Below are 26,643 nucleotides of genomic sequence, written 5' to 3'. Positions count from 1 at the left end.
TGGGGGCCTGCAGGAGGCAGCTGATCAATGATTCTCTCTCATCATTGATATCTCTCTCTCTCTCTCTCCCCCCCCCTTCCTTAACCCCCTTTCTCTCTGAAATCAATAAAAACATTAAAAAAGAAAATGTTATAATGTTTGTTTTTAGCTAGGAGGCTATTTATGGTCTCCCCCAAATCTTCACAACCACTTCAGATCCACTGATTCAATCAAAAAACCCCAAGTGTCTTCCTTGTGCCCGGCACTGGTTCTACTATGAGGTAAGTTAAATAAGCCAATGTTCCTGGCCTAAAAAAGTTCACAATCTAGTAGATTAAGCTGTCAAGATAAATTACATTATAAATGATAACAACTGCAGTTTAAGCATGAACCAAGTACCTAAGGTTGGAATGGAAGAGAAAGGCACTAACTCTCCTGGAGAATGTCAAAAGAATAACAAGAGTGGTAATATCTGAGTTCAACTTTGAAAGATAACCACAAAATGCATATGGCCAATATTGAGAAAAATAGCATATGGTCAATAGTCAGATAATCATAAATATTAAATACCAATTTATACAAAGCCAAAGCTCATCATTTATTTGGTCTTCCAACTTAAAACTTCTGTTTAGTTACACACTAATGAATCACAACAGAGTAAAAAATATGATCTGCAAGACAATTTGTACATTCAGATTATCAAGCATCACTGCTACACTGTAGTATTTACAATCCATTTTCCTTATACACTAAAATAAACCACGCAAAATTTCCCCATTCCTTAGGTATACACTGAAAGATCCTCTTTCATTCAGAAATGGCTTCTATACAATTCCATTTCATGTAGGACCATACTGACAGTTATTTATGCACCATGGTAGGCTTTCCTAAGATGTGTAGGTAAGAAATAATTCATAAATGACTGACCTGCTTTGTAAAGCAAAACTATTACGAAATACAAACATTTTTCTTGTTTTGAAAAACTAAAAAGAGCAAAACAAATAAATAAAAATATTGGAATGTGATTTAATTTTGAACACATTCTTGATCAACTTTCCCCACATTCACAGAAATCATATATAATTAAAATAATAGTACATGGCTTTGGAAAAGCATCAACTTTTTATTTTTTTTTAATTTTTAAAATATATTTTTATTGATTTCAGAGAGGAAGGAGCAAGAGATAGAAACATCAATGATGAGAGAGGATCATTGTTTGGCTGCCTCCTGCATGCCTCCCACTGGGGATCAAGCCTGCAACCCACGCATGTGCCCTTTTACCAGAATTGAACCCGGTACCTTTGGTCCCCAGGCCAATGCTCTATCCACTGAGCCAAATAGGACAGGGCGAAAAGCGTAAACTTCTAAAAATAGTATTTCTACATAAAATTGAAACTAATATCAAATAACTTAATTTATCAACACAAAACAGAAATATAAAAATCATAGCTAAAAGTTATATAGATGTAAACTGTCCAGACCATGTGGGATTCAAATTTAAATTAATGAGCCTGGCCAGTATGGCTCAGTGATTGAGCATCGACCTATGAACCAGGAGGTCATGGTTCGATTCCTGGTCAGGGCACATGCCTGGGTTGCAGGCTCGATCCCCAGTGGGAGGCATGCAGGAGGCAGCCAAACAATGATCCTCTCCCATCATTGATCTTTCTATTTCTCTCCCTTCCTCTCTGAAATCAATAAAAATTTTATTTTAAATTAATGAATGAAATATAAAACTCAGCACCCCTGTCACACCAGCCACACTTCAAAAGCCTAATGACATGTAGCTATGCTACAATACTGGAGAGCACAGATACAGTGTTTCTCACACCATACCAACTTCTGGATAGTGCTGTTATAGGGGACTCACACATTATAAACTAGAATATACAATGTCTTCATTATATATGTCTATAATATCCTTTCTGATTTTCACAGGGTGCATAACTAAATAGAAAGGCTTATTCTTAGTTAAGTATTAATGACTGGCCTGTTCATTTATTAATACCTGTGCCTCATCCCACAAACAAGAACTGAAGTTAGGATTAAAACAGAAGAAATGTAATGCTCAGAAAAAAATGAGCTTTCTGGTAACTTATTTTTCAAATTTCATTTTTGGGATGTTGCTTGAACAAAAACACCCATAAGCAATGTTTTGAATACAAAATGTTCTTATGCTTTTTATTATTAAGAAGTGTTAATAAAAAATTAAGGGAGCCCAGCTGGTGTGGTCCAGTGGTAAAGCATCAATCCATTAATCAAGAGGTTGCTGGTTTGATTCCTGGTCAGGACACATGCCCAGGTTGTGGGCTCAATCCCAGCGAGGGGGCATGAATGAGGCAGTCAATCACTGATGCTTCTATCTCTCCCTCTTCCTTTCTCTCTCTCTCAAATCAATAAAAACATATCTTTTTTAAAAAATTAAGGGAATGTTACCTGACAGGACTGATGTAACTGGCGTAAAATTTTTTGAAGTTTTCCATATTCCTCCCGTTCTAAATACAATTTTCCAAGCTGTAAAGAAAGAAACTTATTAAAATCAAAACATTTCAATAGAAGGTATGCATCTTTAGGAGAGTTTACTAAGGACACCCACCCACTCTTCAAAAAGAAAAAATGTAAATAATTATAATTGTTACCTTTGTGTTTGTTTTAAACCACAGTCTATCATTCTTAGCATCTTTTAAAGCTTCCAGTGTTGTTTCATAGAATTCCTGCAGTAAATCCATCTGACATAAAAAATCAGAATTCTATAATTGTAAACAGCAAATTTGTACCTGTTAATAAAGTTAATTTGAGCAAACTAAAAGTGCATCTTTGAACTTTAATACACATAAGGTACACTATCATCTATATCTTACCAAATGTCTGCGACCATCCACAAAATACATAATATAAACCAAATTTACAAAAGATACATGCCAAGATAGTTTCATGTGAATTAAAAAACAAACAGAAAATATGTAATACTCTAACAGTATAAGTTTGTCCTTTCTAATCTAATAACTCATTTTATATTAACAAAAGTACATGAACCATACACAGAACTAGTTGTACTGTTATAAATAGTGTTACCTTATTCACTCAACTCTTGTTTGGTTTGTACTGTGAGGCAAACATTATCTCTGCTTACTAGGATCAAGAAGTAATAGGGCCATGAGAACAGGAAAGTCTGATACTTTCAGAAAGGGCTGCCTATTTATTTATGACTACTGATGGCTTACAGAATAAGTGCTCAATATCCTTACTTTCAAAAGACAAATAGTTTATCTATAATAGTATGAAACAACACACAATCCTGAAGTTTTATAATTACTTAACCCTCTCCCCACAATATGGCATCACATTTATAAATAGTGTACCAAAAATGTTTTGATGGTACTTGTCTATAAAATTCAGAAAACATTTTCCCACTTAAGACAAGCCCCTTGATACATAACACCTTTAGAATTAGTACCATTAAATACAAATGTTCTAACAAAACGTAAGTTTCTCTTCCTCTATTTTCATCACATATCTTTTACTAGTACATAGAGAGTAAAAATAGTACACTGCCTCAAGAAATAAAAATGACATCTAGTAGAATACATGGAATGAAAGAGGTTGATTCTGCGATGAACATTTATTATGAATATAAAAAGTATCAAATATTTTAAGAAATATTAAATGATAAAGAGAATACTTCTTATGCTCAAATACCAGTGTAAGAAATCTGAAACTTAGGACTATGATGCTTAAAAGAATAGGAAAAAATAATCCAATTAAAAATTATCTTAGCAATACAATAAAAATCACCATTGTTTTCACCAAAATCTTGGATAATGAAAGCACCATCACTCCCAATGCTCAATGTAGTTTCTTTATCAACAGCCCTTCTTTTCACCACCCATCCACCCATTCTTTATAGAAGCATTTTTTGAACAAACACCTAATGAGTAATGCCAAACACTAACTATATGAATACAGATTCTCCCATCAAGGATCTTTATAATCAAATCTACACAAATCAACCATGATTCACTGTTAAGTATTTAAGTAGCTCAGGATGGCTGCCTGAAGTGGTGATGGAGTTTAGAAGGAATTGTGATAGTAACTGTGAAGGGGAATCTAATATAAGCCGGTAAAAACTGTGTGCAGATTATGTCAGCATGTGAAGATATTATGTAAGGAGACTAAGCTAGAGTTAATTAATACCTTTTAATATTACATAATTAGTGCCATAATAAAAAAAAACAGTATACATTATTTTAAAAGCACACTAATAATAAAAAAATGCTTCTATGGAATTTCTAGGCCTTAAAAAAAAAAAGAATAAAGTCATTAATATAAATAATAAGCACACCGAGAGGTACCAAGAGGAAAACCAGAATCTAACCTGTTTAGAAGTGGAGATATAATCAAGGATAGAATTAATGGATTTTTCAGAGTAATTTCTTGTGACTGCACTTCGAATATAGGTCAATAGTTGTTTATATCTGTTCATCATTTCTGGAAAGTTTGTCTGTGAGAGAAGAAAAATGCATTATTAGACACATTTATATACTAAAATATGTATACATGATTAAAATACATATTACAGTGTAACTGAAAAATAATAGTTTTATGATAGAGAAACTATGACAGAAACACTATAAACATTTTAACTTAAATTTGAAATTATTACTCAGATGCATGAACCAAATATATCAAGTTAGCCTATGAAAAAGTACAGCTTTTATTTTTAAAAAAATTTATTTTTTAAATATATTTTTATTTATTTCAGAGAGGAAGGAGAGATAGAAACATCAATGATGAGAGAGAACCATTGATTGGCTGCCTCCTGCATGCCACCTACTGGGGATCAAGCCTGCAAACTGGGCATGTTCCCTGACCAGCAATTAAACGGTGACCTCTGGGTTTATAGGTCAAAGCTCAACTACTGAGCCACACCGGCCAGGCAAGTACAATTTTTAGTTTTCAAATTTTAGATTTTGTTCCTTGCTGTGCAACAAACATTTATTTAAGTCATAAAAACCACTAAAACATTCATAAGCCAAAAAATATAAGTAAATCAAACTTTTAAAATGTCTTGGGAACCAGCTATGCAGTTATCAGCTATATCCTCTTCACCAGGAAGCTTTCTAACAATAGTTATGTCTCTCTTCTCCCTAGTATTGGTTGACTCTGCATTAAAATGTGAAATAAAAGAATCTCTTCAAGCCCAGGTATTCATCCCACAATCAAGAAAAGTTCTCCCATGTAAGGCTCTACTCAAAAGTAGATGTAGCTATTGTTGCCATTCCTTGCAGCACTATTTGCAATACTGTGGAAATATTTCCATATTTCCAGGAAATATGAAAGATCTGAAGAAGTAAAAGACTACTAGTGAAATTTCCAGCATAGGAAGAAGGAGCCCTGGCAATTATAATGATTTTTTCCTTGAGAAATAAAAAAACATGTATTTATTAGGGTGAAGAATAAACTAATGATACTGTAATTTTCCTGCTTATGACTGTGTCCTGCTCTGGGATATAGCATAAAGGACAAGAAAAGAAAACATAAGAAAACTCCCTAAGATCTTCTGAGCAAGAATTGAATTACAAAAATGAAAATAGTAGTAGGGATGGATGGAAAAATGGATAGAACATGGAAAAAGATTTAGCATTATATATCAAACTACTTCTCTTTCCAAGAATGCTAGTAGCATGTGGGGATAAATAATAAGTAACATCCTATTAGTAAGTTGCTAATAAGTAATAACAGAATGTATCTTGTGACAAAAAAAATAAAATAAAAAATATGACTGTCCCAATTTTGAGATCATATCTTGAAATAGGATTTTAACAAAAAGGTTTTGATTTCATTTTCTTATGCCATTACTTTGAATGAAGTTCACTGTTCAAAAATTATTACTGTAACTAAAGATTGAGGAAAGATTCAGTAAATCGGTTTTATCTGCTGTGATGAATACACAGAGCAGTTGGTAATGAACCTTCCAACTTTTTACTGCTCAAAACCACTACAGAACAAATGGGTCCTATTCTGAACCAACCTGAAAATGTAGGGGCAGGAATGGAAGCTGAAACTACTCATATAAACCTTAACGTATGTAGAACAAACAAAATGTAGAAGAGGAAAGTAGGCTAAATAACATAAAATATAAATAATCCTTTCCCTTACTTGCTTTCTATCTTGGGTCTAGGTACAATGGTGAAATCAAGCCCTGTGGGTAGGATATGATTAAATGGGTTCAAAAATTAAATCACTCTTAGTTGCTAAGATAGCAGATTTCTTTAATAACAGTAACAGAATTTCTATAGGGTTTCTTGGTATTATTTCAAATCACAGAATCTTAAGAGTTAAACATCGCATCCCTAATGTCACTATAATTATTTAATCAAAATCTCTATACCTTGAGACATCTGCTGCTTCTTCCATAGCCCTCTAAGTTACTGATTTAAATGTAGTAAATATTTTCACAAACAATAAATGGAAAGAAAACACAGGGGCTTTGTGCAATACAGAGATACTTTGAAAATATCATAGCAGAACTAGAAAAGGGCAAATGAAACATATTTTCCCACTATACTTATTTTTAAAAAATATTTTAAAATTGGTTTTTACACAGAGAGAGGGAGAGAAACATTAATCAGCTGCTTACTGCATGCCCCCTACCTACCAGGGATTGAGCCTGCAACTGAGCATGTACTTCGAACCAGCAACCTGTTGGTGCACAGGATGATGCTCAACCAATTGAGCCATACTAGCCAAGGTTCCATAACTATACGTAAATACAACATACAGTATACTTAATAACACTTAGCATATTTTGAACAGTCCTTATATTTTGGGGGAAGAAATTGAGCTAAAATATTTTGTGGATAGTTTTTGTAGATATCATGGAGGTGGGTGATGATGCCAGAGTGAGAGTACACCAAAAAGAGCAGGATGCAAGATTAGTGAAGTTAACTGGATAGGCACTAATCAATTTAGGGAGTTCAATTTCAGAGAGATGGGATAGAGAAGCTAATGTGGAGAGAGGAGGCATACCATAAAGACAGAGACATGGAAAAAAGAAAGTGGTAACAGGTTATCAGCTATCCTTCCATTTGCTATAGAGGCAAGTGCTTACCTCTGCTTTCTAATCTAAGCTCCACTTTATCTTTTCCTCAAAAGTTCCTCTCCCCTTAGTGATCTTAAGATAAATATCATATCTGTACCTAGTTTTCTCATCTACTAACTGCTTCCTTTCCCCTCCACTTTTACTCTGCATTCTTGAAAGACTAGAGGCACGGATTCATGCACGGGCGGTGGGGTGGGGTGGTGGTGGTGGTTCATAAACCTGGCCTGCGCCCTCTCGCAATCCGGGACCCCTCAGGGGATGCCCAACTGCCGGTTTAGGCCCCATCCCCATTCAGTCAACAAAATATTTGAGCACCTACTGAATGCCAGTCACTATGATAGGTGCTAGGAATATAACAATGACTAAAATTAAGTCCTGTTCTCATGGAACTTTCACCCTATGGATTGGGGTGGGGGTGACATAAAAGTAATAAATAAGTAAACAGAACAGCGGCGATGCATGCAAAGAAGAAAAACAGCAGGGTAAGATGAAAATAAATGATGATGGGAAGCATGCTATTTTATAGAGGGTGGCCAGGGGAAGGACATCCTGATATATGATGACATTTGAGTGGAGACTTGATCAAATGATGAAAATAGCAATATGGCTGGCTATCTGTGAGGAACATTTGGGGTAGAGAAAAGAGCAAATCCAGCATTTACACAGGAGTGTGCTTAGAGGACATGAGGAACAGCAAAGAGGCCAAACAACAGGGACAGAACAGAAAAAAAAGATCTATTTTGAAGAGCTATAAAGCCACCAATAACTTAGATTTACTAACAAATTATTTGCAAGCTGAGAGATACAGAGAGAAGTCAAGAATAATGCTAAGGTTCTGGCCCTAATCAGTGGAAGATGAACTCTTTGTAATAAAAAGTAGAATGTTAAAATTCGAAAATAAATGCTAATAGTTTGTGGGGAAATTACTCTTATTAATAATGCAGCCAAATATTGCCCATGTACCTAAAGGATAAGTTTTCTTTAAAAAACTGTTGAAAAACAAAAAACTGTGTATGCTATGCAGAACTTTTTAAAAACTTAGTATTATTGTAGTCACAAATGAAAACTTGCCTAAATATGGGAACATATAAACAGTTATTTTAAAGAAGTAAATATAATGGTATTTTGTTGCATGAAGTTTTTACCTACAGAATTTATTTTAAAACTTATTAGTTCAATTCCTCTCAAAACAAATCTTACCAACTTGAAGTTAATCTTAATCATTTGTTTCAGTGCTTTAAAGCCCCATTCTCCCTTTTCACCTTCAAGTTCCAAAACCTAAAAAAAGAAGAAATTCTTAGTCTAACTTAATACTGTTATTTTCTAATGACATTCAATGTCTAAATTTCAAATTTATTTTACAACATATGCAAGAAAAATATTTCCCCAAGAATTCCATTTTTCAATATCATTTTTAAAGGCTTAAAAAGAAATAATCTTAAAATGCTTACTTAAGGAGTTTATTTTAAAGTTCCTTCATCAAAAGATTAATAACTACTTCTTGATTATTATACAGTTCCAGAAGAATTATTTTTCCATAGTCTATTACGTTGGTATGAATAATCCAAAAGTGTATCATTAGTCAAGAAATCACATTATTTAATAGTGAAACTACACCTATGTAATCTGTCCCCAAAAGAACAAGATTGCAGGGATAATATCTACTGACAATCATGTTGGTTCCCTTACCAGAACCATAATAACTTTTCAGGACAATAACCCTGGCTCTATAGAAGCTAGAATGGAAAAACCAACCACAGAATAGCCCTTTAGAAATATATGCTTGTGCTGCATAATGCAAACATTTTACAGGATTATCAGTAAGTATCCAACACACATTTCTGAGGTAAAATCATTTGGAACTTATTTGATCTAAGACATCATTTAAAAAAAATAAGCTTTAAGACACAGAATCAACCAGAAAAAATATGAACCTTCTGGAAACTGCTTAATGCTGCTTTTGGGTCATCTTCCTTTAACGCTTTGGAATTATAGTACTGATTTTCCAAATCCACATTTGGCTCGGAGTTACTATCTTCAGAGTATTCCTGTGTATTTGAAAAAAAAACAACAGATGTTAAAATGAAAAAAAAAAAAAAAAGGAACCCACACAACTACACTAAAAAGTAAAGATAGAAAAATCATACAATTATACACAACATAACAACCTTGGGTATAGAGGTAAAATGCCCTAGGTATTTAACCATTATTTTAAAAACTATGGGAAAAGCCAAAATCAAGTGGATAGTACAATAATATCATTTCTTTCATATCAAAAATACAATTTCCATAGAACCAACACAAAAGCAAAGTGCAAAGAAATAATATTGGTTAATGGCCCTCAATTCTGTAAACTGACCTTTTGTTAGTCATGGAACTCGGTAAAAATCTACATAAGTGCTAATTATTCATCTTTAGTTCCATAATCTAAACTTCTCTACTCCCTAAGTCTAAATTTCATCATCCAACCACATCTAACTACCCAGGATAATTTGTGTATGACAGAGTAGTCTATTGGTGAATATGTTAATAAGAATATTTGCCTTATGGGCATTCCAGATTACTAAACAGCTATTCAGTTATATTAATGTATTTTAACTACCTTTATAACAAATCAAAATAAGTACAACAAAATGAATTTGTATAATTTTATGTGACTTTCATCACATATCTTCAGTTCCTAGTACTTAAAACAATAAAGCAGAAAGGTAAGTTGGAGTAAAACAACTATTTTGGGGAGCAGTATATACAAGTTTACTAGTAAAAACAAAATAAGTCAGAGAAAGACAAGTATCACATGATCTCATTTATATGTGGAATCTAATAAACAAAATAAACTGATGAACAAAAAAGACCCAGACATTGAAACATCCTACAGATTGACGTATTTCAGAGGGAAGGGGGAGAGGGGTGGGGCGGGAAAAGATTAGCCAATGAACTTATATATGCATAGCCCATGGTCAGACAATAGTTCAGGGAAGGCCTAGGGAAGGGATGGGAGCGAAGAGGAGGGGGTCAACTGGGGGAATGACAGGGGGCATCTGTAATACTTTCAATAATAAAGACAAATTCAAACTAAACAAAACCCAGTTCCCAGATACTCAACTTGGACAAGTTCTGGTGAGGATATGGAAAAAAGGGAACCCTAATATACTGCTGGTAGGAATGCAGACTGGTGCAGCCATTATGGAAAACAGTATGGCGTGTCCTCAAAAAATTAAATATGGAACTGTCATTTGACCCAGTGACCCCACTTCTAGGAATATATCCTAAGAAACCCGAAACACCAATCAGAAAGAATGTATGCACCCCTTTGTTCATAGCAGCACAATTTACAATGGCTAAGATCTGGAAACAGCTCAAGTGCCCATCAGTAGATGAGTGGATAAAAAAGCAGTGGTACATCTACACCATGGAATACTATGCAGCAGTAAAAAAGAAGGATCTCTTACCCCTTGAGACAGCATAAAGGGACCTGGAGAGTATTATGCTAAGTGAAATAGGCCAGTCAGAGAAATACAAGTATCGCATGATCTCACTCATATGTGGAATCTAACGAACTAGATCCAGAAACATAGAAGCATGGAACAACAGCCTGTCGAATCTCAGAGGGAAGGCAGGGGTGGGGGAGTGGTGGGAAGAAATCAATCAAAGAACTTGTGTACATATATGTATAACCCATGGACACGGAAAATAAATAGGGTGGTGGAGGGTTGGGGTGGGGGTGGTTTATAAGGAGTCAAGGGAGAAAAAAGGGGATGTATGTAATATTTTCAACAATAAAGATTTAAAAAAAAGAAAAAAAAAGAATAGTACCAGAAAGTAAACACAGAATGATAAGAACAGTATTGTAGAGTTATTTCTAAATCCAAATACAGTTAATATTTTTTTAGATATTTATAGAAAATTCTATAATTTTTCATAAAGGCACAAGAATGAAAAAAGGTATATTCTGAGTGTAGTGTTAGAAAGCTAAAAAATACATAAACATGATTTTTTCCCTGTGACCAGTAGATAGAGGGGCATGTTTGATGTTAGTATAAAACCAGTTTTATCTGACCACAGTGACTTTGTAATATGCGCCCTCTGGAGGATAATTATTTCTTTGTGTAAGGACATGAAGCACTGGCCCTCAGACTCACAGGTTTAAGAACAGCAGTTCAGTTATGTTTAAATTGATATGAAAACCCTTTGGAACACTTAGGGATGAGGTCAAATTTGGGGTAGTGAATAAATTTCATGATCAATCATTCATTTCTTAACCCTATAATCTAGGTTTGACTACAATGAAACTGATCAAACTAAAAAGCAATTAAAAAGGAATGAAAAGCCAACTTGCACATCAAATGATAGCTTCTGAACAAGGTTTTGAAAGATTAGTGGGAGTTTGCCTGCTAGACAAAACAGGAGAGGGGAAAAAAGAACAGCAGATACAAAACAGCATATCGGGAGGTAACTAAAGAACTAAAAGCAATCATATTGGTGAAACATAAAAAGCCCTTATTGATTCTACCTTCATCATAATCTATCCACTTCCCCCTTTCCCTTGCCACCCCCCTCACCTACCGAGCCACATTCAACTCTCCACAAACTATAAAAGCCTTTCCACTTTCTTTGTTAACATTTATTTTTTTTATTTTTTAAATATAACAGCTTTATTAAGATACAATTCTTATACCATAAAACTCACTCTTTTTCAAAAAAATACATCTTTTTTTTTATTGATTTCAGAGAGAAAGGGCGAGGGAGAGAGAGAAACATCAATGATGAGACAGACTCATTGATCCGCTGTCTCCTGCACTCCCCCTACTGGGGAATCAAGCCCGCAACCCAGGACCCTTCAGCCTGCAGGCTGACGCTCTATCCACTGCACCAAACCGACTAGGGCTCTTTGTTAACCTTTAAATTCCAATATTGCCATGGTAAACAGCCAGAATAATCTTCATAAAATGTAAATTATCTCATTCCTCTTCTTAAAAATGGCTTTCCATTGCTCTTAAAATCAAGTTAAAAAGTCATCAATATGTGACTCCTGACTATACATCCAACCATGTAGCAAACTCTCCCTCACTCATTTTGCTGCAACCACTGTACCCTTACCTCACAAGTGGCCAACTCTTTCTCATCTCTACGTGCCACTCCCTTCTCTTTCCACCCCTCTTAATCTAGTTAACTACTGTGTATCATTATAGTGTAAGTATGTATTGCCTCTTTAAGAAAGACTTAGAATAAAGAATCAGATCTATAAAACCTACTCTACACCTTTGGAAATAATTTCTTTTCTTTTTAAAAAAAATAATGTTTTTATTGATTTCAGAGACAGGAAGGGAGAAATAGAAACATCGATTAGCTGCTTCCTGCACACCTCCTACCGGGGATTGAGCCTGCAGCCTAGGCATGTGCCCTGACCAGGAATCGCATCTGTGACTTCCTGGTAAATGGGATGACGCTCAACCAACTGAGCCACACCAGCCGGGCTGGAAATCATTTATTCTCTAGTTAACTATTCAATAACATACAGCAATAGCTAGCTCAACCAGGAGATGACTTTTTTTGAAACCCAAATCTTCAGAATTCACCCTTGAACATGGAAGTAAAATTTTATTTATTTATATCGAATTCAAAGTCTAAGAATCTGGACTCTCACTCAAAGCCCATTTATTTTTGGTGTCTTATCCCTAACAGATTAGAAAAAACAACTAGGCCAGGATAGGAGAAGAGAGACACAAGCTGAGAGGTACACATGATGGTAGTAGGATGTGGAGCTGTCAGCAAAGGGGAAATTACAAATATTTTAGGAATTAAAAAGGTTAACTTCTATTACCTGGTAGTTGGTGAAATGATTATAACGTTGTTGAAGACCAGAACCTTTACATTTGCTACCATGTCTACCAGAGTGCCTTTCCATTAAATCACTGAATGCCTCTTATAGTGCAAGACTAGCTACCTAAACTTCTGGAACCTGACTGGCTTCAGACTAATGATATTTTAAAATTTTAGATGCTTTAACTCCTTGAAATCACATTAACCGAGATACGACTTAATCCAACATTTTGTGAATATATTCTTTTGGTTTTTCATATTGTATAGATTAAGAAATTGAATGTATATTTTTTGCATAATTGCAATTCAACTCTTCAATGTTATTGCTTCAATGTATAAATACGCAAGAATTGGCACAACTGATGTAACTGATTGGCTTCTCATAATTGGGCAGTCTCCTGTTTTGATCTGCAACATCATGTTCATATGGTTTGAACCAGCCTCCATGACACCATTAATCTGTCATTTGTGGCTCAGTGAATCACACCATCAATGTAAGATGTGTATTACAGCAAACTACTTTTCAGTTATTACACTATCATGATTTTTAAACTGATGACATTTTGAAAAGTCTTCATTCTGTTTAGATTTCTATTATTTATACTCAATGATACTGATCTTTAGTATATACCCACAATGAGGTACAAGTTGCTCAGACAAATGCAAATTAAGTCTTCCTCCTCTCAAACTACTCTGAGACCAATATGCAAAAATCCAGCAATATAACACAATAAAAGCAGTAACAGAGACACATACTAGGTACAGTGGCAGCTCAAAAAAGGAGTAATCAACTAATCTTGAGTGAGCTAGAGGAAGGAAAAGTTACCTGCACCAGCTCTAAAAGTATGAATAAGAGTTGCCAGGGATGAATGAGGAAGGGCATCTGAAACACAGCGATTAAGGTATGCAAAGGCATGGAAGCTTGAAATGGCACTGCATATTTGGAAGAACCATGGATAGTCTGGGCTGAAGAACAGGCTCTGTATAATGAGTTGATGAGAGATAAACTGATGTATAGAACAGAGAAACAGGACTATAGAAGTCTAGCAAAGAGTTTAGATCAAATGCAGAGCTATTAAAAGATTTTACAGGTAAATAAACAGATTTGTGTTTTAGGAAGAGAACTCATGTAGCAATGAAGTAGTCCACTGGATACTCCTACAGCAGTCTGGCCAAGAGATGATGGAGGTCTGCTTCCCAACAGTAAATGAGGGGGGGAAAGGAAGGGAATAGAATTAATATAGAAGATGTTGAGAATGTAAACTAAAAAGGACCCAGCACATGGACACAAGATAAAGGAAAGTTATCTTTAATAACTACAGTGTCATTAGTTAGAATAAGAAATATAGGAAAAGCATTAAGGAAATGTGGCCAAACAGAATTCCCTTATATCAGAATAGGAAATAACCATAATTTGTAAAAGTTAAATAAAATGTTTTTTAAAAAAGAAACTGAGATTTTATTCAATATATTAAGAATGCTTTAAAAAACAAAAAAGAATTTAAGCAATATTTGAAAGAGAAACAAGCACTTGAACATTGTTAAAGATATTAAAAAACAACACACTTAATAGTTCCAACCTACTTATATAATAACTCATGTCCTGACAGCTCCCTCAAAGCAATCTGTGATCCATCCACACCACCCAAATCTATTCTTCCTTTCTCAAATATGCCACAGAATTTAAAATCTGTGCTTTGGCATCAAATGTTCTCTCTCCTAGGAATTCTAAACCACCTCCCCTCCAAACACACTTCCCACTTTTCTCCTATGATACTACTCTGCTCTAACACTCCTAGAAAACATATTAATCAGGGTTTACTTTGTGATTCTTTCTTCAACTCTTCTTAGCAAATTAAATCTTCTTAGTCAAGCTTCTACATGACATTCATCTCTCCAACTTGATGCCTTGTGTGTATGTTGTTCCCACCACTCACCTGAACTGCCATGAACTTCTCAAAAGCAGAAACTTTTTCTTCCTCATCTTGGTATCCTGAGCCTGGTATACTACAAAATGCCCAATGAAGCGTTTGCATAATTGAAATGAAAAGTGGCTGAACGTTCCAAAAAACACAACACACAATAGCCAGCAGATGTCGGAATGTAGCCACTGCTGAACAGGGTCAGCTCCAAGTTCACCTACTTATTCCTGTGTCTGTTGCCAACAGATTTCTTAAGAATGTGCTCTAGCCGAAACCGGTTTGGCTCAGTGGATAGAGCGTCGGCCTGCGGACTGAAGGTCCCGGGTTCAATTCCGGTCAAGGGCATGTACCTGGGTTGTGGGCACATCCCCAGTAGGAGATGTGCAGGAGGCAGCTGATCGATGTTTCTCTCTCATCGATGTTTCTAACTCTCTATCTCTCTCCCTTCCTCTCTGTGAAAAATCAATAAAATATATTAAAAAAAAAAAAAAAGAATGTGCTCTAGGAAAACAAGAGTCACCATTGACTACAGCTAGATAAGCTGTACTAGATGCTGGGCACACAGGTGAAGGGTAATGTCCCATCCTATCCTCCTATATAATAAAAGGCTAACATGCAAATCAACCAAACAGCAGAAATCGGTCGCTATGACGCTCACTGACCACCAAGGGGCATATGCTCAATGCAGGAGCTGCCCCCTGGTGGTCTGTGCACTCTCCCTCAGCCAGAAGCCCAGCTCACAGCTGGTGAGCGCAGCGGCGGTGATGGGAACCTCTCCCACCTCTGCGGAAGTGCTAAGGATGTCCAACTGACGGCTTAGGCCCTCTCCCTGTGGGACATCCCCCGTGGGCTCCTGGACTGCGAGAGGATGCAGGCTGGGCTGAGGGACCCCCAAGTGCACAAATTTCATGCACTGGGCCTCTAGTTATCCATAAGGACTAGGCCAGTAATGGCGAACCTATGACACGCATGTCAAAGGTGACATGCGAACTCATTTTTTTGGTTGATTTTTCTTTGTTAAATGGCATTTAAATATATAAAATAAATATCAAAAATATAAATCTTTGTTTTACTATGGTTGCAAATATCAAAAAATTTCTATGTGACACGGCACCAGAGTTAAGTTAGGGTTTTTCAAAATGCTGACACGCCGAGCTCAAAAGGTTCGCCATCACTGTGCTAGGCAGTCATTTATGATTTAGCCATTCATAAAGTTATCCAAACTTTAAAAAAAATTCACTCAAGTTAATGTGTCTTAATTTGTTATCAATGGTGTTAATTAGAATATTCTTTTAGAATATTTGTCCTAAACTTTCAGTCTTCAAATTAAATTTCCCCCAAAGACATCATAAAAGTCATTAGACCTGGACTATACTCTAGTATGTGTGTACATACACATAAATATACATATATAATATATATTTATACATATATATATATACACACACACACACACACATATACATATATATAAATTGATTTCAGAGAGGAAGGGTGAGGTAGAGAAAGACAGAAACATCAATGATGTGAATCACTGATCGGCTTGCCCCCCCACTGGGAATTGAACCCCAAACCAGAGCATGTGCCCTGACCAGGAATTGAACCATGACCTTCTAATTCATAGGTTGACACTCAACCACCGAGCCACTCTGGCAAGGCTACTAGTTCTGACTCTCCCACTAATTTGTTGTATAAATTTAAGTAAGTCACTAACACTCCATGCTTCAGTTCCTCTTCCGTCAAATGTGGGGGTGGAACTCTACAGGAAGTTTCTAATTCCCTCTGAGGTCTATATTTTCATTTTGAGATACAGTATATGATTGTAAATTCACTCTGTTGAATATTCAGAGTTTACATATTTAAGTTAGGAGTGAATGAAAAGATTTAAGTTTATCTTATTCTTAGCATGTAAGAACTATCTCCCATTTCTATGTTTTTAGTTATCCTTGTTTGAATCTAATTTCATTACACAGGGTATACTTATGAATATAATAGGCCTTTTTAAAAATGCACCAAAACTTAAAGAGGTAGTAAAATTATTTACTGACATGGATAATAAATACTTCTGAAATTCTCAAGAAAACTCACTTCATTAATTAGATGTTTCTACCTAAAACAGAATCATTCAGTTTGATGGCCCAACTTATCAAAAGTGACTCTGAATATAATTTTCAGCACTTACAAAAATAGGACAAGACCTGGCTACAGCTGAAGTTAAAGGGGTGGGGGGGGTGGGGGGGGGGAGGAGCTGCACATTGTTTATAACAGCAAAAGAAAACAGGCCAATATTTTTAAAATAGTAGTATACATCTTACTAGTTTTTATTTATTTATTTAATATATATTTTATTGATTTTTTACAGCGAGGAAGGGAGAGGGATAGAGAGTTAGATACATCGATGAGAGACAAACATCAACCAACTGCCTCCTGCACACCTCCTACTGGGGATGTGCCTGCAACCAAGGTACATGCCCTTGACCGGAATTGAACCTGGGACCCTTCAGTCCCCAGGCTGACGCTCTATCCAGTGAGCCAAACTGGCTAGGGCGGCCAAATTTTTATTAAAAGGGAACTAATGGTTAAAGTATGTGATATCCATACAATCAATGCAGCTGTAAAAAGAAAAAAGTAAGCTTTTTGGATACTTACACGGAACAATTTCTAAGACAAATTAAAAAATTTTTGAGCAATGACAAAAATCACTGTTTGGTCTCCCAAGATCAAAGTAAAATTTGTGTTTATCATTTGTACTCTGCAACCTGTCCCCTCTCCTCCCAGCAATAAAAGTAATATAGGTTCACTGTGAAATGTTTTTAAGAAATGCACAAATTTTAATTTTCTGACACTTTTCAGATATTTTTCCATATTTTCCCCACTCAACAAAATAAAATTTATTCCCTCCCAATAACACTGTAATACAAATTATATATTTATGATGGAGATGTATTCACTATGTGCACAGCATTAACTAACCTTTCCCCTACCAGGTAAAGATTTTAAATGACAGCACTACTCCTACAGAGGAGACAGAGCAACCCAACTCCCTCTCTACAGTGAGGCAGTGTTCACAGAGGCCCTAGAGACCTTCCTGGGATTTCCCCATTAGAGCTAGTAGAGAACATCCTCTTATCTTTGGGGTTATGATACTAGGAAGATGCCACATTACATCTTATATACTGTGAAGGCAATTAGCCAACACAGTGAAGAAAGCAGCCCAAGAAGAAAGATGGACACTGTAAAAGATGTAGCACCATCACCTGAGCCTGTGAATCCAACCATACCTTTATTTTCTGGTGATTTGAGCCTATATATGCTCTTTCTCATTTAAACTAGTTTGACATGTATTTGTGTCCCTTATCCAAGAGCCCTGACCAATAGAAGTTACCAAGAGTTGTTCATATCACTTAATATTCTTTAGAAGCATGGTTTGAAATGCTGACATAGCATTCCATCACATGAATATACAATAATATATGTCATTATCTTATTATATTAATAGTATTAGTGCCCCCCTACTATTGATAATTTGGGGCTCTTTCCAATTATTTATAATTAAACACATCATGTTTCTTTTAGAAGCCTCAACTGTACAATCAAATTTCATTTTCATGAAAACCATATTCAGCATAGAAAACAATGCCCCAGACTTATAAGAGGTATAGTGTTTAAAAATCTATTATTTAAAGATCCTCAACATTTTCTTTGCCAAGCAATAAGTTATTGGGACAACGGTCTCAGAGAAAAATAACCTCCCAGCTCCTTATATGCACAATGAATGACAAAGTGAGACCTTTATACTAAACTTACAAATCCCTAAAGCTACTCTTTTGTCCTGGTCTTATATCGGTCTATCAGTTCTTTTTCAAACTAGATTATATACTCTGTTTACATCAATTCAAAGTATTTTTAAAAAACAGAAGTTAGTGCCCAGCCAGTGTGGCTCAGTGGCTGAGTACTGACCTATGAACCAGGAGGTCACAGTTTGATTCCCAATTAGGGCACATGCCTAGGTTGCAGGCTCAGTACCCAGAAGGGGGTGTGCAGAAGGCAGCTGATCAATGATTCTCTCTCATCACTGATGTTTCTATTTCTCTCTCCCTCTCTGAAATCAGTAAAAATATATTAAAAAACACAAAAGTGTTATTTTTCAATTTGCTAAATCATGTTCCAAGATCTTTATAACATGAGAAACTAATGTTCAAGCCATTATTTTCTGCTGACCTTCATAAAATGGTGACAAATAAGAGATTCTGTAAGATATCCTATAGCTAAGACTCTCACTTCCCAAAGAAGTAGACAAAAAGAAGTAAATTTTTAGGGCATTTAGTAAAACAAGAAAGACAATACTAGTAAACATTCCTTCACTAATCACAACTATAAGCTTGACTAAGGCAATATAATGAGGCTCAAAGCTTGGAAATACATTTAACCAAGTGGAATTATTCTACCTTTTTTGACAATTTCTCCCCTTTGTAATACATTTAAATGCAAATGTACAATGCCCTACCTATCATAGGATCTACTAAAAAATAACTTTTGGTATGAAGTCAATCTGTTTTAAACCCTTTCTAAAAAGATCATTAGAAATAATAAGCAATTTCATGCTAGAATGACTGGACTATAGAATCATAGTACAATAAACTCATCAATGGCCTTATCAACTTAATGAATGGCACTATAATTTTTAGTATTATTACACTAGCAATCTATAAATCTGTAAAGGTAGCATTAGATTAAAAGGCATTTACCATCTCCTACTTCTTCATTCCCTGCCACATAAATTCCTATGCTTAGAAAGTGCCTGCTTCCGCCTATAATAAAAATAAAAAAGATCTTAGAAGTCAAGAATATTGAATTTCTTTTATGTTTTTTTCTTCTTCTTCTTCTTTTTTTTTAATATATTTTATTGATTTTTTACAGAGAGGAAGGGAGATAGAGAGTTAGAAACATCGATGAGAGAGAAACATCGATCAGCTGCCTCCTGCACATCTCCCACTGGTGATGTGCCCGCAGCCAAGGTACATGCCCTTGACCGGAATCGAACCTGGGACCTTTCAGTCCGCAGGCCGACGCTCTATCCACCGAGCCAAACCGGCTTTGGCATCTTCTTCTTTTTTAACCAAGTTTATTCTCCTTTCTTTTAGATCTTAGGCACAAATCATTATTTACTTTCTTGGACTAATGTTCTATAGTTTTAGAAACAGACTTTTACTTTTTCCAATGGTAGCATAACTACCTATTTCCAATACACTGGGCAAGAACAAAAAGTACCTTACGCATTAAAATTTATCAAGCGACAACCTATAAAAGATATGCTGAATATATCTGTGTTTGGAAATCTTCATGACTTTAGTTAACATTTTGACTAAAATGAGGTGATGGCAAAATTTCCAACAAACAATACATTTTTTAGATAAAAAAGAAGCTTCCCTAAAACAGGAAGTCAATTCTGTAGACTCTTTAAATCCTAAGAAACAAACAAAAAAGACCCAGGGAAATAAGTATTAAAACAAAACACCGAACTTCCCTTTTAGCAACATGTAAGTATGAAATGGCAACCAACCCTTTAATCTTTTTAAAAAATGCATAATGGTTTAAGGATATTAACTAAAGCCGTAAAAAATAAATTACTAAATAAAATTTATGCCACCAAAAGAGTTTAACTAGTAGTAAACAGAGCATAAACGCTTTCACTACGTGACATCTGAGTGGGAATCCAGAATGGTATCTATGCAAGTGAGATATGGGGAGAGGAGCAACTATTCAACAGAACGCTGGGGGAAATTTTTTTCATTTAAGTAACATCTTACTTTTATGGTTAAGAAATTTTCAAAAAAGACAAAACAACTGTATATTCAACTTTATGCTGTACATGTAGTACAGGCCCTAAAAGGCTTCAGAAACACAGTCAAGTTAAACAACGTATGTTTAATTAAAATTCTTACAAAAATGGAGTACTTCATGGGACAATAGGATTCTCACTGCCTTCCCTCCATTATATGCCTAATGTAGATGACTTTCAAATTAATCACAGTGCTAATAAGTCATTTATGTATTGAAAACTATTGGTAAGACATAAGCAGAAACATTTAAAAACACACATTTAAAAGAAAAGAAACACTTCCATACTTACAAATATGGTAATATAAACATGTCATAAAAAAATGCCTAGGATAGCACAAGTAACATGTTCTTAATAAACTCAAGGCATTGCCTACAACTGGTTTGGTTTGTACAAACTAAAAATGTAAGGCAGAGATAAGAGCCATTAGCAAAACTTCACATGTAACTTCAACAATGACCAAGACCTCTACTGTGACTTTCAGGTAATAATAGTAAGCACCCCCTCCCCTTCTGCAAATGTGCCTTCTTTTAAAATGGAAAGAGTAATTGGAAATGACTTTACATAGAAGTTTTACACTAATTCAAAAAACGACTGTTTATAGCTTGAGACTCTCTGGCACTTAAAATATAAGAGGAGCAGACCTCCCTCAACTTTACCATAATGCAGCATCACTACAATATACAGGAACCGTGCATCAAGACGCCCCCCAAAACAAACAAACAAAAAAGCAAGCTGACGTTGATTCTTGGGCCACTTTATCTTATGTTGAGTAGCAACCTGAAATGTTAGTGAATTTAAAAAAAACGTGTAAATAAATTAAACACTGAATACTTAAAAGTCACCATTCCGTTGCATACATTTATGTCTTCTCTGCTGGTATTTTTTACTTTGAATCCTGGGAAATTTCTGTCAATCCCCTTGTTACCCCCCCCCCCCATCAAAACAAACAAAAAGCAGAACCTCCTCCCCAGCTTTTCTCTTTAAACACAACTAGTTCAACTACTTTTTTCCAGCTATTTTTGCTCTAAATTCTCCACGGCACTTTTACCCTTAAACCAAAACGAATCCTGGACAGGACTAATCAAGCTGTTTCCAGGAGACGTATAAACGCCGTTTCACGGTCGGGCCCGGGAGTAGCAAGGCCCCCCCGTTTTCAGACCCTTCCCCCGGCATGTGCACCCGCTCAGTTCAAGGGGGAAGCAGGGGGCCCGCAATGCTGGGCCCGACCGGGCAGAGCCGGGGCCTAGACCACTTCACGGTCCCCGCGGCGGCTCGCGCGGCGGGAGGAGGTAGCGGCCCCGAGAACCGGGCGCCGGAGGCCTGAGGCGTCCGAGTGAACGAGGGAGGCCACCGGACTTGGAGCGCAATGCTCCAGACCCCCTACGCCGCCTCCCTGACCCTCCCCTCCCCCATGCAGGAGCAGCAGGGCCCCGGCCAGTGCGGGAAAGGGGAGGAGGTAAACCCGTCCTGTCACTGCACCTGGAGAAGTTGGAAGGAGCACATGTTTTACGGGGAGAGGCCGCGGCCGCCCCGGCCCCGGCCCCTAAAGACAGAAACCCCCTCCAGCCCCAGAGGTCCGTCCCCTGCGCCTCACCAGGTCGTAGTCCTCCTCATCATCGCACATGAAATCATCTTCCATGTCAGACATCTTGGCCGGGAAAAGGGGGAGGGGGAGGAGAAATTGGAGACAACCTCCTCCCACAATCCTCCGCGGTTCAGAGGCGTCACTCCCCGCTTCTCCTCGCCTTCCCGTCGCTCTTAGAGGAGTTGAATGTTGCCTTCCGGAACTAACGCGCTCGGCGTTGAGAGGTTTCGCTACGACCCCAAAAGGGAGCGCACCGCTCTCTCTTCCTGCGAAACGGTTGGTGCCTTAGCAACCAAACCTAGCAACTGGGCAGAGTCTAGTGCTGCGGAGCTCAGCTGAAGAAGGGTCTTGGAAACCTTGCACTCCCACACATCGCGCAGTTTCCAGCCTCCTAGGCTAGGGAACGGTCCCCTTCCTTGTCTGGGGCTCTGGAACCATCTCATTCTGGTGAAAATAAGAGGCAGCCTAGGACCAGAAGCCTTTCGCGGAGAAAAGGGTGACATGCCCATCCTGTATGACAGGTAGTATTATTTCTGCCATCATTATTTACATGCATTTAGCCCGCACATTGTGGTGGGTGTTCCTGTGAATTTTGGAAACTTATTCAGCAGTATAGTTTACACGAAATGTTTGTTATATTTTGTAGTCGGCAAAACGATTCTGTGGATATCCCAAATTAGTTAAGCATCGATCAACTGAGGCGCCCCAGGTCTTATTCAGCTGTTCAACGAGTTATAAACTGACCTTTACTGCCCTTAGGACCAAATTAAGGTAGCAGTTAATGACTGGTTTTTTAAATTGCACAAAGTCATTAGCATGATTCGAAATAAGAAAATGAAATAAAGGGAAAAAACTGCTCCTAAAACAGCACATTCCATATAAACGTCCAGTTCTGCCCACTTAAGTCCACAAATTTTATATAGTTATAGCACAGATATAATTTCGGGTTCTTTTTGTTACATACCTAGTTATGTAACAGCGTAAAACATGTGTACAATATATTATTGAGAATGATTATTTTAATGGTTGTTTAATAATCTCTCTGTTGAATGAACCAATGCAACTTAATTTACTTAAGCTGACATTTTGATACATTTAGAATTTTGCAAACATAACACTATTTTAAACAGTCTTGCAGTGAATAAATTTGTCATTTTATTTTGTCTTAGAAAAAAGTCAAAGGAGGATAGAGGCTGGATTTTTTTAGTAATTACTTGAATCGACATTTTTGGTCATGGTTCTTAAAAGTCATATAACAATAACACTGTCTAACATAACAAAATTTTCCTAATAGTCTTTTCCTCCCAATGTCTTATTATAAGACATTTCAAACATACAGTAAAATTGAAAGAATAGTCCAGTTAACATGTGTATTCCCACTATCAGCCTTATTTGTGTGCGTATGTATTTCCTGAATCAATTAAAAATAAGATGCAGATATCATGACATATCACTCTTAAATGCAGCTATGTGTGTTTCCTAAAAATAAGGACATTTGCTTATGTAATCACAACATCATTACACTAAGAAATTAATCATTCCTTGATATTATCTAGTAGCCAGTGCATGTTTAAAATTTCCTTATTAAATATATAATTTTAGAATTGGAAGAGCCTTTAATGATATCACTTTAAAGTTCAAGGCTTCCCAAGCATAACAGTTCATTAAATTATAGCTTCCCAACTCCATACCAGAGATTCTGATTCAGTAGATCTGGGGTAGAGCTCAGCAATCTGTTAACCTGTAACCTTAAAACAAAACCTCTCCCTATAACTGGGGTGACTATCCATCCCAGTTTGCCTGGGGTAACAACCCTAGTTTAGTACTGTTTTTCCACAAAAATAATTATTAACATTTATCACTTCAGAAGTTTAGACAATAAATCACATGGTTACTCTACCTGAAATTAATAATTCTTCCCCAAAAGAGAAAATAGAATTCTAAGGTGATCAAGAGATTTATTTGCTCAGAGTAATCAGAGCTATATAGTTTTGCTTTTTAGTCAATAATAATTTTGAAGTTATCAACCATTTACATAATGATTACATAATGTAAATGTATAAAAATTCATTTAGATTGAATTTATATAATTTGCTGCTTTTTAATGTAATTACTTACTTCTACAATAGAGAGAAATAATTGTTCAGGTAAATCATACGATCCTTGGCCATCTCCAAATTTAGTAAACCAATCTGGAAATTTGCTTAGAGCTGTTAAATAGGTCTTCACAGTACTTAAAGGCACACTCCTTGTGTACAAATAAACATGTTAATTAAGTAATCTTTCTGTGCCGGGAATGCCTTTTGTCCTTAAAAGTTCATTTAAATGTCACCTCTTTTACATAGCTTATTCTGAATACTTTGTGCAGTTATGTCATTCTTTTTCTTTTTCTTTTTTTTTAAAAATATATTTTATTGATTTTTTACAGAGAGGAGGGGAAAGGGATAGAGAGTTAGAAACATCGATGGAGAGGGACATCGATCAGCTGCCTCCTGCACGCCCCCTCCTGGGGATGTGCCCGCAACCAAGGTACATGCCCTTGACCGGAATCGAACCTGGGACCCTTGAGTCCGCAGCCCGATGCTCTATCCGCTGAGCCAAACCGGTTAGGGCGTCATTCTTTTTCTTGATATCAATTTTACTCAGTGGTAACTAATACATTTTTATTTTGATGATGCATTGATGTGGATCTTGTGTTTTTTAAAAGACATTTAAAAGATTTGTTGAGGTATAATTTAGCAGCTTTATTGAGGTACATTAAACTGCACATACTTAAAGTGTACAATTTGATGAATTTTGACATATGTGTACACCTGTGAAACCATCACCACAACCAAGATAATAAACACATTTATCACTGCAGAGTTTCCTCATTGCCCCTTGGTAATCCATCTTCTCCCTTCAGTTTTCCCAGGAAAACACTGACCTATTTTTTCACTATAGATAAGTTTACATTTTCTGGAATTTGATATAAATAAAGCATACAGTATGTATTCTCTCTTGCCTGGCTTCTTTCAATCAGTAAAATTATTCTGAGATTCATTTATGTTGTTGCATGTATCAATTGGTGTTTCTTTTTATTGCTGAGTGTTCCATTGTATGGATATTCCACAGTTTATTCATTTACCTATTGATTGGTATTTGATGTTTTGTTTTGTTTTTTAGTTTTTGGCTAATACAAATAAGCTGCTAAGAACATTTGTGTACAGGTTTTTGTACGGACAAGTTTCATTTATCTTGTGTAATGTGGTGGATAGACTTTAAGGTGGTTTCCTCATTACTTATGCTTTGGATAATCCTTTCCCTCTTCAGTGTTGGTGAGATCTGTGACTGCTGCTGCTTCTCTTTTTTTTTTTCCAGCTTTATTGAGGTACTAGAGGCCTGATGCACGAAATTCGTAGCCCCCCCCCCCCCCACTTCATCCGGAAGGACATCCGGTCTAATTAGCATATTATGCTTATTATTATAGATAATAGATAAGTAAATGTGATTTGCTTTTAACCAAAAGATACAGCAAAGGTTATGTACATAATTATATTATACAAGATTATAAACCCATCTTGCTAGGGGAGACTCTATTTACTTTGCTGGCTTTTAAAGAGCAAGTGGCCATGTGTGAAGGATCATGTGGCAAGAGATGAGGGTGGCATGCGGCCACAGCTAGCAAGAAACTGGCCTTCATACTGACAGCCTAATAGGAATTGAATTCTGCTTACAGCCATGGGATCTTGGAAGTGAATCCTTCCCCAGTTGAGCCTCAGATAATACTTTGAAAGATCCTAGAGCAGAGGAGCCAGCGAAGCTGTGCCCTGACTCTGAATCACAGAAACTGTGAGATAATCAATGTGCAATGTTTTATACTAAATTTGTGGTGCTATCCTATATAATAAAAGCCTAATATGCAAATTGTCCCCTCAACTGGGAGTTTGACTGCGAGTTTGACCACTTGCTATGACATGCGCTGACCACCAGGGGGTGGCGTTGAACATGGTGGGTGTTGGCGACAGGCTGCCTGAGGGCAGGGGTGACGGGGGCAGGGGTGATGGGGATGGAGGTGCGGTGAGAATGCAGGGTGTTCGCTGAGCTTGCTCTCACTCCCTCTGCTACCCTCCCCTGGGACACCAGGGCTCACACACCAGGGAAGCCCCCCCCCCCCCTCAGGTGCTGGGTGCCCGTGAGGAGCCCGCCCCACAGAGGAGCCCACCCTGCACCCACACGGTGTCTTCCGGGTGAGCCAGGCCACAGCCGCTGGGACCACAGGGGCCAGTCAGGCTCCCCGTGGGTTGGTGCAGGAGCTGGTCTGCGAGGCTGGCTGGGAGAGAGCATGCTGCCCTCCTGGCTTCTGTGCATTGCCACTGGGTGGCCCAGAGGCCCACACTGCACCCCG

General features: G+C 36.8%; 2 protein-coding genes across 2 annotated transcripts in view; one reads left to right on the top strand and one right to left on the bottom strand.

The window, feature by feature from the left end:
• Positions 1-22,391, bottom strand: part of COPS2 (COP9 signalosome subunit 2) — a 32,159-nt gene extending 9,768 nt beyond the window's left edge. The window contains 6 exon segments of the mRNA XM_006109800.3: positions 2,416-2,493; positions 2,619-2,708; positions 4,355-4,480; positions 8,282-8,359; positions 9,016-9,129; positions 22,266-22,391. Of these exon segments, the coding sequence (XP_006109862.1) occupies positions 2,416-2,493; positions 2,619-2,708; positions 4,355-4,480; positions 8,282-8,359; positions 9,016-9,129; positions 22,266-22,319 (540 nt within the window). The 5' untranslated portion in view covers positions 22,320-22,391.
• Positions 22,392-22,478: 87 nt separating this feature from the next.
• GALK2 (galactokinase 2) overlaps positions 22,479-26,643 on the top strand; it is a 138,930-nt gene continuing 134,765 nt past the window's right edge. The window contains exon 1 of the mRNA XM_006085986.3: positions 22,479-22,777. Coding sequence (XP_006086048.1) covers positions 22,758-22,777 — 20 coding nt within the window. The 5' untranslated portion in view covers positions 22,479-22,757. The remainder of the gene's footprint in view (positions 22,778-26,643) is intronic.

This window comes from Myotis lucifugus, unplaced genomic scaffold (assembly GCF_000147115.1).
Source record: "Myotis lucifugus unplaced genomic scaffold, Myoluc2.0 scaffold_23, whole genome shotgun sequence".
Classification (NCBI taxonomy): Eukaryota; Metazoa; Chordata; class Mammalia; order Chiroptera; family Vespertilionidae; genus Myotis; species Myotis lucifugus.
The sequence above is the reverse complement of the archived record's forward strand: the minus strand, read 5'-3'. Positions and strand labels throughout refer to the sequence as shown.